Genomic DNA, 13,866 nt, shown 5'->3' with positions numbered 1-13,866 from the left:
CTGGGAAGAGAGGCGTGGAGGGTGACGCCCGAACGGAGGCTGGAGAATCTCGGGCCCCGCCCCTGTGGGCTGCCCCCTCCTTCAGAGGGGACGCACCTGCGGGTGGGGGTGGGTAAGGCACGGTGACTGCGCAGCTGCTGTTGTGCCTGCCCAGACCTAAAAATATTTCCCAACAGAAGAGTAAGGAGGCTCCCAAGGAGAATCAATTTATTGGGGAGTGGGTGCAGCTGGTCAGACCCATAAATAGGAGGGAGCGGGGAGCCAGAGGGCAGGATGGGAGCAGTGTCCTTAGTCACGCTGGACACTGGGATCTTGAGGCTGGGGGGGGAAGTGGGGGGTTCCAGGGAGAGGATGAGAGATGGAACTCCAGTACCCCGCCGTGGATGAGGCGCTGGGCTGGCACAACGGATTGCAAACAAACTCAGAGGTTAGTTTGGGGTCTGGTCTGGAGGCTCAGATGGTCTCATCCGGGGCTGGCAGGCGCTTGCGTGAAGGCTCTATGCCCCAGATCTCCCGGGCGTACTGGGCAATGGTTCTGTCGCTGGAGAACTTGCCTGATGTGGCTATGTTCCGGATCACCATCCTCGTCCACTCTCTTGGGTTCTAAACAGGCCAAAAGAGAGCTCTGGGTTCATTCTGCCAGTGGGATCTGCGCTTTCCACCACATCCCAGCCAGGACCACTAGAGCCTTGCCAACCACTGGCCCGGGACGCCTCACCTTGTACAAGGCACTGACTTTCTCCTGGCATTTAATGTATTCTTCATAATCTGCAAACACTTTAAACCTGGAGATGAATAGAGAGGGAGGAGGCTCCATAAGGTCAAGGGCCGAGCCCGTCCTGTCCTGGTGGTCTTCTGGGAGCCAGGAGACTGAAGCTGCTTCCATGCTTCCAAAGGAGCCTGGCCCCAAATGCCCAGGACCCCTGCCCAGTCTCCCCATGCAGCACCTGAGCCCAGTTCAGCCCAGCAGTCCCACCTGCACAGTTCCCTGGCCGGACAGCTCACCGGTCATGATGCATGAGCATGTTGACAATGTCCTTGAACAAGTCTGGCTGTTTGGGGGAGAAGAAGCCGCTGCTCAGCTGCTCAATGATCTGCCGGAGCTCAGGAATTCGGTCATAGTACTCCTGGGCATTGTACCTGTGGGGGAAGAGGGGTCCACACCATGAAAAGGACTTCCTGGCTCCTTCTCCGGAGAAAATCAGAGAAATCCGAAGTCCCAGGGTCAAAAGCCAGGCCCAGGGCACCTGGTGGCTCAGTGGTTGAGCATCTGCCTTTGGCTCAGGTCGTGACCCTGGAGTCCTGGAATGGAGCCCCATATCAAGCTCCCCACAGGGAGTCTGCTTCTTCCTCTGCCTATGTCTCTGCCTCTGTGTGTGTGTCTCTCATGAATGAATAACTAAAATCTTTAAAAATAAAAAAATTTTAAAAGTCAGGCCCAGCGGGCTGCTGCCCTCCCTGGAGGGGCCACAACCCCTCGGGAGGTCCTTCCCCAGAGGCTGCTTCCCTTTTCTGCTCAGCTTTTTTTTTTTTCTTTTTTAAGATTTTATTTACTTATTCATGAGAGACACACAGAGAGAGAGAGAGAGAGAGGCAGAGACCCAGGCAGACGGAGAAGCAGGCTCCATGCAAGGAGCCCAGTGTGGGACTGGAACCCAGGAACCCAGGACCACACGCTGTGCCAAAGGCAGGTGCTCAACCCCTGAGCCACTCAGGCATCCCCTCCCTGCTCAGCTTCTCATTCCCCTTATGTGCTTGAGGCCTGGAGAGGACGAAAGGGAAGCAGCAGAGCCAAGGCCCTAGACCAAGTGCTCTTCCTCTCACATGCCACCACCTCTCCCAACTGGTGTGTTTCCTTCCTGAATGGCTTTTCCCATTCCCTCTCCCAAGTCCATCTGCCTTCAGGCCCCAGGAGGAACCAACAGACCAATCCTCCAGGAAGCTCCTTAAACTCACTGTCCAACCGCACTTATTGCTGGCCCGGTGCCAGCTTGCCCCCTGGGTGCCACTTTCTGAGCCAGTGCAAGCACCCCTGAGTCACCCCTCAGGGTTCAAAGCCCTCCCCAAGGCCAGTCTCATCTCTTTTCTTTCCTCCCCACTTCCATCTGGCCGCCCAGGTCAAGGAGTGGGTGCAGTTGGTCAGATTCATAGACAGGAAGGGGCAGAGAGGCAGAGGACATCCATGACCCCCATCCCCAGCACTGACACTCAGGCCACTCTCTTTGCGTTCTGGTATCAGCCCCTACCCTGGGCCCCCACCTGTACCCCCCCACACACACACACACATAGTCCAGTCTCCACCTTGCAGCCCAGACTCTCCTTCTGGAGCCTGCTTCTGAACATGCTGGATCTTGCTCAAAACATGTCCTATCTCCCTCTTGTCCAAAGGACAAAGTCTGAACTTCCTAGTCAAGCCCAACAGGAGGATTTCCTTTCAATATTTAATGCCAGCTCTCAGAAGCAGTAGGTGGGAGTGTAAACTGGTACCAACTTTCTGGAAAGCATTTGGCAACATGCATCAAGAGCCTTAAGAACTCATGCTTAAAAAAAAAAAAATTCATACTTTTTGGGGCGCAGAAATATCCCCTCTAATAATCAACTAAAGGAAATAAAGATGTGGACGTAGATATAAAAGGATGGTCATCACAGTGATATTTACACTGACAAACAGCAGAAATCAACCATAAGGTCCAACACCAGGGAACTGCTTAAATAAGTTATAGTATGTCCATTACGATAGAACCCTATACAAACATGTTAAATATTTTAAAGGCCATTTAATGACATCAGGATCCAAAGTTGTGTTAAGACCTCAAAATTGTATGTGCATTATTCCCAACTTCTATATATGTACACATGTACACGTAAATTCGTAGAAAAAGGGCTGTGGCTTTAAAAATGGGTGATGAGATTATGAATGACTTATTTTGTTATTTGGGATTTTTCTAATTAGGAAGCACGTATTGCTTTCATGAGAAGGAAAAAATATATTTTAAAATAAATTTTAAGAAATATTGGGATGGGGCAGCCTGGGTGGCTCAGCTGTTTAGCGCCGCCTTCAGCCCAGGATAAGATCCTGGAGATCCAGGATTAAGTCCCACGTCACACTCCCTGCATGGAGCCTGCTTCTCCCTCTGCCTGTGTCTCTGCCTCTCTCTCTCTGTCTCTCTGTCTGTCTGTCTCTAATGAATAAATAAATAAAAGTCTTTAAAAAAAAAAAAAGAGAGAACTACAAGCAAGGCGGAAAATTATTTTTAAAAAAATATTGGGACACTTGGGGGGGCTCAGCAGTTGAGCATCTGCCTTCGGCCCAGGGCGTGATCCTGGAGTCCTGGGATCGAGTCCCCCATCAGGCTCCCTGCATGGAGCCTGCTTCTCCCTCTGCCTGTGTCTCTGCCTCTTTCTCTGTGTGTCTCTCATGAATAAATAATAAAATCTTAATTAAAAAAATGTAATGCCAGGAAAATATCTACTTTGAAGAACTGCACGTCTGACCATAAGCACAGCTGTTCTTACTGTACTCCTAGTTCTCTTTTTGCCACAGCTGCCAGAAATGCCAGAAATAATATGTCCTAGAATTGATATAATTTCTTCTTTTTCCTTCAGTTCCAAGTGTCTTCTTTTCCCCTGCCACTAGCCTTCTGTGTTATAAGTCCCTCCTCCCAAGTTCTCCAGAATCCTCGTGGCCAAAACTAACACGCTGTGCAGCCTGGGCCAGCCTTTCCAGGGAGCCCTGCCCTCTAGTAGCCACACCTCAGGGCCTCCTGCCCGTGGACTGTGAACTTTGGAGCCCTTGACCCCCATACCCTCTCTGGTCAAGCTTTTCCACGTCCTCTACCCGCATGCCGAAGATGAAGAAGTTTTCTTCTCCCGCCTCCTCTGCCATCTCTACATTGGCTCCGTCCATGGTGCCAATGGTCAGAGCTCCATTGAGCATGAACTTCATGTTGCCAGTGCCTGAGGCCTCCGTGCCTGCTGTGGAGATCTGCTCGGAGAGGTCAGCAGCTGGGATCACTGTGGGGCAGCCACAGGGTACAAGCTCAGTTCCGGGTACAGTCCCACCCCAGCTAGGGACTGTGGAGTTAGGCTGGCCATAGGTATAGCAGATTCAGAGCCCCCTCCACCCTCACCCTCCAGAAGTAACCAACTGAATCTCCATCTCACCACCAGCCTCCCCCAACTGCTTAATGATCTTGAACACCTGAAATCTAACCTGGACTCTCTCCCCACCTCCACCCCACTGTGTGTGTGTGATTTGAAGGGCAAATCTTCCCACTAATTTCAATCTTCTCTATAATTTCATTCTGTACTGCCTGAAATTACACCATCAGAGGGGGACATCCTTGTGATTTGAGGATTGTCCTCTCCCAGATTTTTCTTCCAAGTGCCAGTATGCTAAGGAACAGGTGACAGATATTCCTTCCTGGCTGAACTCCTCAGAGCCTCCCTCTGGTGGCACCCCACCTTTCTCTGCCAGCGAGACTCGGTAGTTCTCCAGGAAGATCACACGGAGGCGGTCTCCTACCACTGGGTCGTGGTTAACCACATCCCCAATGGCTGTGATGAGTTTGATGATCATCTTGGCCATGTGGTATCCAGGGGCAGCCTGTGGGGGCACAGTCTGGAGTCAGCTGCACAGCCCAGCATCCTGCCCCTATCCTGCAACCCAGCCAGGCCACCCTCAACCTGGATGCCAAAGGACCAGAGCCACAGTCTGTGGCCTGACTTCTCACCTTCCCTCCAATCATCACAGTTCGGGGCACGACAAACCTATTGGGTTCCTGCTTGATGCCTGTGGAGAAACACAGAACAGTGGGCCAGGTTTTCCCTCTTGGCAATACCTCCTGACAGCATGCATCCAGCCAGGGCCCTGGCTGAGAGATAATAGACCTGATTTGGACAGCCACTGGCTATGTAACCTCCAATCTCTCATTTCCCCCTCTCTGAGCCTCCATTTGCCCGTCTATGAAATGGAGATAATCTATGTCCCAAGAGTTGGCCCAAAGCCAAAAGAGAGACACTGAATTGGAAGTATGTAGTACACCAACAGGTGTACAGAGGGGAGCCCTGAGAGCCAGAGTGAAACCCCGCCACTCACGATTGTACAGGGTGATGATGTGGAGGCAGTTGAGGAGCTGGCGTTTATATTCATGAATTCGCTTCACCTGGATGTCGAAGAGCGAGTTGGGGTTGATATGGACTTTGTATTCCCTCTCTAGGTAGGCAGCGAACTTTAACTTGTTTTCCTGAAGGTGGGGATGGGGAAGAGCTCACCAACAGGACTTAGCCTCAGTGCCATTTCTTGCCCAGAAAGGTAGACGACGGGAGGTTCACTTGCCACCTTTCTCCACGCTGGGCCCAGAGCAGACATTGCTAATCAATGTTAGCACTCTTCCGGTGGAGTCAAATGATGCGCTCTCACCATGGACTCCAGGCAACTCCATCAGGGGCCTAAGGCTGAGGGAGAGTCAAGCTCCCTCGGCCATTCCCGACCCGGGCACCCAGCACCTCTGGCCCACTCCTTCCCACCCTGGCACAAGTGTCCCAGGTCATAGCACTGCCTACCTGCTTCACTTTGGCCACATCCCGGATAAAGGCTTCGTCATCCACGAAGGAGAGCAGTTTGCGCAGCTGGTCCAGGTCTGAGATGTAGTCCTCCCCAATGCGCTGTGGGAGATGGCTCACAGTCAAGCCTGTGCCCCTTTTTGGTTCTCCCTCCCGGAGGGGTCCCTTTCCAGCTCAGCCAAGCCCAGTCCCTGCAGACACCCCCTCCTTTTCCAGCCTCCAAGCAGGGATGCAGTGTGTGCGGGGCACTGCATTTTCCCTTCAGACCTGGGACTCTGATGGCTGACCCGCCCTGACCCCAGGGGGCCTTTCTCCTGGCCTTCTCCTCAGACATGCAATGACCTTGAGGCCCTGCTCACAATCCATGCCCCTTGCCAGTCTCACTTCAGATGTGACCTGTTGGTGACCCTCTCCATTGGACTGTGAATTCCCACCTGGTTGGCCTCCACAAGCCCACAGAGCATCCTCATGCATACGAGAAAATGGTTCCCTTCCTCCAGGCACATGCAAGGCTTGGGGAACGCAGTGCAGGATGGATTTCAGCCCTCCTGGCGGGCCCCCTATAATAACCCACCTATATGTCCTTACACTGCTGATCCCCGTAGTGACCCATGTTGACACCTACTGGCCATACAGTGACCTCTCACCTCAGCAATGACTTCTGCCAGTCCAGGGTTACACAGAACTAGCCAGCGACGAGGGGTGATGCCGTTGGTCTTGTTCTGGAATTTATGAGGCTCCAGCTCGTAGAAGTCCTTGAAGCTGCGGGATTAGGTTGGAGAGTCACTACTCATCCCCGCGGAAGGAACACCTAGTCCCGGAAGCCCCGCTCTGGTTTCTTGCAGAGAGGGGCCCGGAGGTGAGGGGGTGGCTGTAGGTGAGAAGGGGTCATCTGGGGACAAGACTGTCCTGGACATCTGGGCCATGACACATAAATGCCTGCTACCTGTGGGAAGGGCCAGCTGGGGGTCAAGTAATGAGGACCCCTCCCCGGAGGGAGGGCGGGGCCAGCGGGAGGAACGGGGGTCATCAGGGGAGGAGCCAGCGGGAGGGAGAGGGCTCACATGGTTTTCTTGAGGATCTCCGAGTGGATTCGAGCCACGCCGTTGACAGCATGTGAGCCCGCAATGCACAGGTGAGCCATGTTGATGCGCTTCACCGCGCCCTCTTCCACCAGCGACATGCGCCGCAGCCGGTCTACATCCCCTGGGAAAGCAGCTGCCACCCGCTGTGTAGGGAGAGCCCAGAGCTCAGGCGCAGACTCAGGAACCCAGGTCCCCAGCCCCATACCCCCAGGGCCCTGCCCACGGAGTCTCAGGCTGCGCTGCACCTGCCTTCCGCAGCACTCCCCCGTCCCCCAGCCCAGGCCTCTCTCACTCACGTTAAGGAAGCGCTGGTTGATCTCATAGATGATCTGGAGGTGTCGGGGCAGCAGAGTCTCAATAAGATGCACGGGCCAGCGCTCTAGGGCCTCGGGCAGGACGGTGTGGTTGGTGTAGGCGCAGGTCCTGACCGTCACATCCCAGGCCTGATAGGCAGGGTTAGGGAGTCAGGAACCCCCAGGCCTAACTCTGATGGCTCTCCATACATGGTGTGTAGCCCAGAGCCTGGGCCCCATCCGTGGGTTCTAGGACACTCGCCCCCTGGACCTCGCACTGTTGTCTGTTCCATGGGTGCTGCGCTCACATACTTCTGCTTCCCAGACTAGGAAGGGAACCCTGAGACAGAGAGGGTCAAGCGGGGTGGAGGGGTCCTGAAGCCCACCTTGTCCCAGTCCAGCCGCTCCAGGTCGACCAGGATCCTCATCAGCTCAGGGATGGCCAAGGACGGGTGGGTATCATTGAGCTGGATGGCCACCTGTGGAGAGTGGGGCTGGGAGTCAGTCTGGGATCCAAACCACGGCTGTGATCACTGTCCTCTGACCCTTTGGAGCCCCCTCCAGGGGCCAATGTGGTTCCAGGGCTCAGCCAAGGGTAGTAGGCCTCATCGGAGGAGTTGTGGACAGGACGAGGGTGACGTTCCAGGGTATGTGCCCATCGATTGAGGCTTCTGAGCAGGTCACCCTCACACACCACCAGCCTCCAGCCTCTACCTCCTCATTTATAGAGTGAGTGGGGTGAGCTGAGACTGGAGGGGAGAGGCGATGCCACACATCCTGGGAGGTGTAGAGAGGGACCCTCCCTGGACCCTGGTACCTTATCTGGAAAGGCATCAAAGCTTGTGCGCACGGGGTCACGGCAGCCAAACTTGGAAGACTTGAAGCGGCGGATGATGTCTTGGAGGGTGGCGGCCACCACAAAGTACTCCTGCTTCAGACGCAGCTCTTTCCCCTCAAAGAACTGGGAAATAGTTCAACGCAAGGCTGAGCAAGTCAAGGTCGTGGTAGGGGGTGGCCTAATGCTGCTGCGGGTATGGCCAGGAGACTTTTGCCCAGGGTCTTTCCCCCACCAAGAAGTAGCAGCGGGGGATAGTGTTAGGAAGGGGGCACACAAGGACCAGGGGTACTGTCAGCACTGCCAGGGAACAACAGCTCCTCCAAAGCGCCCTGCCCTAACTTGCTGTCCCCAGGACTTAGGCATCCTCTTAAAGAACTCAGAGGAAAAACAGGACACAAAGGAGCCAACCATATATCCTGGGTGCGGGGCACCTGACTGGCTCAGTTGGAAAAGCACATGACTCTTAATCTCTGGGTCATGAGTTAGAGCCCCACTCTGGGTGTAGAGATTACCAAAATAAATAAACAAACAAACTTAAGAAAAAAAACAAAAACAAAAACAAAACTGTCCTGAGTGTGACTAGGTACCAGAGACCATCCCTCCCAGTCCTTTGCCCTCTCCCAGGCTCTCAGGCTTCCTGTTCCCAGCCCAGGAGGTGACAACGTACGTTGTCATTGGGGTACAGGACACGCGAGATGTTCTCAGCCAGGTTCCGGTCCAGCACAGCTTGGATGTAGCCACCAACATTGACTGAGGGGGGAAAGTGGGGCCAGTGTCAGGCTCGGACTTGAGTGCAGGCCAGGGAGGGTGGGGCTGCCAGTGGCCAGGGCTGGACTCACAGTCTTTGAGGTTGAAGTCATTGGGGGCCTTGGCCGACCACAGGCGCATGGTGTTGACGATGTTGTTGCGATAGCCAGGCACAGGGGTATCATAAGGCATGGCCAGCACCACCTGCGGGGGGACGTCCAGTGTGCTGTCAGGAGCTGGGTGTCTGCCCCATGACCCCGTGGCACCCTGAGAGCTGAATCCCAGCCTTTGTCCCTGTGCCCTGCCAACTCCCTGTCCCGTATTTTTTTTTTAAGATTTTATTTATTTACTCATGAAAGACATACAGAGAGAGGCAGAGACACAGGCAGAGAGCCTCCCGTGCAGGGAGTCTGACACGGGACTCGATCCCAGGACCCTGGGATTACGCTCTGGGCGGAAGGCAGGCTCTAAACTGCTGAACCACCCAGGCATCCTCCTGCCTCAGCTTTTAGTGCCAACTCTGGGTGACCATGAGCAAACCTCTCAACGTCTCTGGACCTCATCATAGAGAGGATCCCCCACCAGAACTCCCCACACCGCCCACCCCACCTTGCCTGGCTGCTTGTGAGGAACAGAGGGGGGGCTCTGCTGGTGGTCACCCTGTAGTGATGGTGATGAGCAGGCCCACCTGGCCTGAGCACAACGTAGAGGACGCTGTGGGCTCCTGAGAGGGCTGGGGGGAGCCTGGGGCCCAGCTAAAGGGGACACAGATGTCAAGTTTGTCCGAAGGGCTTCTTCTGCCTGGTTGACCAGGGGGTTAATTAGCAATGACTAATGCTGGCCCCACCTCCCGCAATTGGCAAACTTCAATAACTGCTGCCGACAGTTCCTGTCACTACAGGGCAGGGGGCACATCCATGGCCCCCAGCGGCAGCACCCTTCCTTCCCAGCACTAAGTAACTGAGCCTGTACTTGGAACAGAGTGGAAGCTGCAGTTCAAGGAGGGAAGGGACTGGCCCAAGAGCAGAGAGCTAGGTGGGCCGCCAGAGCCCCTGCTGAATCTTATCACAGATGATAGCAGAACAAATGCCCGCGTCTGAAAGCCAAGAGATTTCCGTGCAGTCACCTGGAGGTTCATGACCTCCAGCCACAGCTGAAAGAACTCATGGAGCTGGGATTCAGACACCTGGTTTGGCTTTAGGCTCCCTCTAACTTGTGTGACCTTGAACAAGTCAATTCCTCTCTCATGGTGCTCATTTTCTCCCTGTCTTTCTGGGCTGTTGCTTTGTTTCCCATCGAGCTGCCAGTTTAGATGTGCTGGGGAGTCAAGTCACCGTGATTATTCTTGGAAGACTCTTGTGAGGTGGAAAGGAGCCAGGCCAGGGGAAGGGCACTGGGGGGGCAGGGTAGAGACTCTCTCCTCCTCCTGGGCTCTGTGCTTGGCCTGGGTCCTCTATGACCCTGTCTCCAGCCTCTCCTAGCTCCAGCTGTTTGACCTCGAGTAGACCACTTAACCTCTCTGAGCCTCAGTGTCCTCCATTGGAAAGCGCACCGGGTCCAGTAGCCCCCAGGCTCTTTCTCTGTATCTCCTTGTTTTCTTCCAGAGTCTCCTCCCCACTACCCTTTCACTGGGAGCTGCCCCCACTCCCTCACCTGTGTGTCCACCCACTTGGCCCCCTGGCTGGTGTGTTCTACTCGGCCATAGAAGTGCACAGGCAGCATGAACTCAGGTCGGGCCTTCTCCCAGGGGTTTCCGTAGCGAAGCCAGTCATCAGCCTCCTCCATCTGAGCCCAAGGCAGGTTGGGGAGAAAGGAAGGCAACGTCAGATCCAGAGGGGCAATGGGTAGGGCAGGAGCAGTAGCCCTAGTGTGCCCTCTATAGAGTGCAAATTAGAGCCCTGGGGTGGGCCCCTGGCCTGGTAGGATATCTGATGGGACAGGGTGTGTGTAATGGGAGCCTGAGAAGTCCCTCAGGCATGGACCACCCATTCCAAGAGTGACCAGAAGTCTTTGGGGTCAGGGGGAAGAGACAAAGATGCTTTCTGTCAAAGCTGAGGCTGGTTCTGGATCTATCCAGAGATGGATGATCCAATGGGGTTTCTCTCCATCAGGCCTGGGTCCCCACCAGACCAGGGCCCAAGGCTGCTCACCTGCCAGCCCCCACAGATCTTCTGGTTAAAAATCCCAAACTCATAGCGGATCCCGTAGCCATAGGCAGCCAGGCCTAGTGTTGCCATGGAGTCCAGAAAGCATGCTAGGGGTTTCCAGAGAGGTGGGTGTCAGGGGCCTGGCAAGAAGGAACCCTTCTGCCCACCCCACCCCTGCCACCCTGCACACTTACCAGCCAGCCGACCCAGGCCCCCGTTGCCCAGCCCTGCATCCTCCTCAATCTCCTCCAGCTCCTCCATGTCCAGGCCCAGCTGGAGGGGGCAGGGGGTGGCAGTGGTCAAGGCCAAAGGCCAGCAGGTGTATCCCCCAATTACTCAGGCTTGCCCCGCTCTCACCCCCACTCCCGTCCCCCTCCGCACCTGGTAGGTGGCCTCGTCACAGGCATTCTCCAAGGCCAGGTTCACCATGGTGTTTTGTAGTGTCCGTCCCATGTAGAACTCCAGAGACAGGTAGTAGATCCTCTGCCCAGAGAGACAGGTGCAGGGCAGGAGTCAGGGCTGCCTAGCAGCATTTAGCCAGGCCTCTCACACCTCCTGTCCCACTCCTGCCAGCCCTATCTCCATTTATTTTCTCCTCATCACAGGCTTCTGGAACCATCGGGAAGGTTCTGGTCTAGCATTGCCTCTGACTTTAGATACATCGCTTTTCTTCTCTGAGCCTCAATGTCCTCATTTGCAAAATGGGGCTCCCATATCTACCTTGGGGACTGGGGTGCTTAGGAGAGCTGAAAACCCCTGCCATCGCACATAAGCCTCCGGGCAGCCCATGGGGGAGTCAGGACCCAGAGAAGCACCTCCAAGTACTCCCCCAGAGGGCAAAGCCTGAGGTGCAGGGGAATCAGTCATTTGCTCAAGGTCACCATGAGTCACGGGGAGAGTTGGCCACCTCCTGTCCTTGCAGTGCCCAGTTAGTTCCCCTTGGTCCTCCAGCCTCAGCCCCAAGAAGGGGCAGAGAGATACCAGAATCCGGGATGCTGAGGGTACCTGGTCTCCCCATTTCCCAGGTCGCCTCCCTGGCCCACTTGCTGGCCCCTCCCCCCGCCCGAGAGTGTCAGGTTGCTGACATTTACCATGACCCCAACAGACACTTGATCCCCCTACCCCAGCTGTCCAGCACCACCGGTGGTACAGACACACCGCATGCACATTTGATGACCCGTCCTTCCACTTCAGGTCCAACCCAGGCCCGGGGGTCTTCCCAACCACCAGAAGCCCCTCCACTTCCTGAATGGGCACCAAGCCTTTGCAACCAGCCCACCTGATCCGAGCCCCCAACATACACACCTGCCCCCACCCCAGGTTTCTCTACCTGAGTCGTCTTGGCACCAGCAACTCTTGGTGCCCCTGTTCCTCCAACCTCCGTCCCTGGAAGGAACCCTTGATTTTGCCCGCAGAAAACCCTGACCCTACAAAGGGCTGCCACTTACAATCTGGCCCTCTTGGGGACCCCCCTATCCTGACCCCTTTCCCACCCAGGACACTCCAAGCAGCACCTTGGGGTCCTTTTCGTAGTAGTGCTGCTGCGTGCGGATCCAGCGGCCCACGAGGTGGTCACGAACAGTGTGGGCCAGCGCAAAGTAGTAGTCTCTTGGGGTGGCCACATTGCGGTCTTTGACGAGTGTGAAATGCAGGTGTCGGTTGAAGTTCTTCTTGAGCTCCGTCACATTCTCCACACCTGCTAGGCCACGCACACTGATCTGCTTTCTCTTCTCCTGGTCTGACAGTGGCCGGGACATGGCTGCAGGAGGGCAGGCTGGAGGCACGGACAGACAGACGGACAGATGGGTGGATGGATGGGTGGACCGGGTGCCCAAGGCACTGCCTCCTGCCAGGGAGTGGAGCTCGCCGGCAGCCCAGGGGGTTTTAAAGCCTGGCTCTGGGCAGCTTGCTCCGCCTCCCCCTGCAAGGGGAGGGTGTTGGCCTGACTGCTTAGTGAGCTATTTTGGTGGCCAGGGGAGGAGAGGGGAGAGGGGCAGGGAGAGCAGGCCTGGCCTGGCTCATTCACAGCCCTGCGCTGACCCACTTCTTCCAGACCTCACCCGCATGCTGGGGTCTTCTGTGCCCGCCTCGGCCTTTCGCAGAGTCAGAGATGAGACACAGCAGCGCTGCCTGAGAGGCCTAGGGCTGGACTGGAGCTGGCGGGCTGGGCCTTGGCTGAGCCGTCGCTCTGATCTGGGCCCTTCTCCTGGCTCGAGGATGAAGGGGTGGGGCCAGATTTTGGGCCGGTCAGCGCTCCTGCGGAAGCTAGGGAGGGCTGTCGGGAGGACAGGTGTCCGGAGGCTCAGCCTTCGTCAGAGCAGCTTGGCTTCTGTTTTAGACATTTGCCCACAAGCTGGAAGACCTCTGGTCAGGCTTCCGTGGTAGAGCCTGACATGGGGGTGGGGAGGGAGGGGTGTCTGTGCCCAGGTCTGGTGGTCACAGGCTTATGTGGTGGCAACAGGGGTCAGGACACCCCCATGCAGGCTGAAGGGCCAGGAGCTGTGAGGGTGCCCTGAACAGATGTAGCTAGCAAAGGACCCTGGTGTCAGAGAAGGGGGACCAGGACTCTGGGTTCCAGGGGGTGGGATGGAGGAGGTCGCTTGAGGCAGGTCGCTGCTCCCACCCCACCTCCACCCAAGCTGAGCCACTCTGGTCCCCCCCCCCCCCCCCCCCCCCCGTTGTTGTCCTTCAGGGAGTTCTGAAGTGACCTTTTGAGAGGGATGGTAGTCAGATTACGGGCCAGCTTTCGCTAGGGGCTGCTAGCCTAGAGCAGGGGCCTCTGGGAACTGTAGTACTGTGCCCACGGTGGCAGAATAAACTGAAGCATCCCCCACCAACTCATATTGGTCAGTGGCGTGAGATCTCCCTTTGACGCAGCTGCCAGGTGACTAGACACCTCCTTCCACTCGCTCCTCCCACCCAGGCCCACATACCAGACAGAGATTCAGTGGGCCTGGGTCCACAGCGTGACCTCACCTAGAAAATGGGAGCCTCTGCAGCCGGAACCTGACACCACTCAGTCTTCGTGGCCTAGCAGCTACGGGACCTCCCTTTAGAGGCTCTGTCACCAATCCACTGCTCGTGCCCTGGCCCCCAGCACTGATTTGCTGTGTGACCTTCAGCTGGTTGGTTTACTTTTCTGAGCTGTGAACTCCTTCCTCCAATTTACACTCATACGAGAATATAAATTC

At 55.9% G+C, this 13,866-nt stretch overlaps 1 protein-coding gene across 1 annotated transcript; it reads right to left on the bottom strand.

The window, feature by feature from the left end:
• Positions 1 to 181: 181 nt before the first annotated feature.
• PYGM (glycogen phosphorylase, muscle associated) lies at positions 182 to 12,432 on the bottom strand. Its single transcript, XM_038564077.1, has 20 exons — positions 12,190 to 12,432; positions 11,057 to 11,158; positions 10,870 to 10,948; positions 10,679 to 10,782; positions 10,182 to 10,313; positions 8,621 to 8,732; positions 8,449 to 8,531; positions 7,761 to 7,904; positions 7,330 to 7,422; positions 6,947 to 7,093; positions 6,630 to 6,793; positions 6,213 to 6,327; positions 5,566 to 5,667; positions 5,099 to 5,246; positions 4,734 to 4,792; positions 4,465 to 4,606; positions 3,807 to 4,014; positions 1,006 to 1,140; positions 719 to 785; positions 182 to 603 (listed from the first exon to the last, which is right to left on the bottom strand). The coding sequence occupies exons 1-20, from the start codon at positions 12,430 to 12,432 to the stop codon at positions 454 to 456; spliced, it is 2,529 nt and encodes an 842-aa protein (XP_038420005.1). The 3' UTR covers positions 182 to 453.
• Positions 12,433 to 13,866: the final 1,434 nt, after the last annotated feature.

This window comes from Canis lupus, chromosome 18 (assembly GCF_011100685.1).
Source record: "Canis lupus familiaris isolate Mischka breed German Shepherd chromosome 18, alternate assembly UU_Cfam_GSD_1.0, whole genome shotgun sequence".
Lineage (NCBI taxonomy): Eukaryota > Metazoa > Chordata > Mammalia > Carnivora > Canidae > Canis > Canis lupus.
The sequence above is the reverse complement of the archived record's forward strand: the minus strand, read 5'-3'. Positions and strand labels throughout refer to the sequence as shown.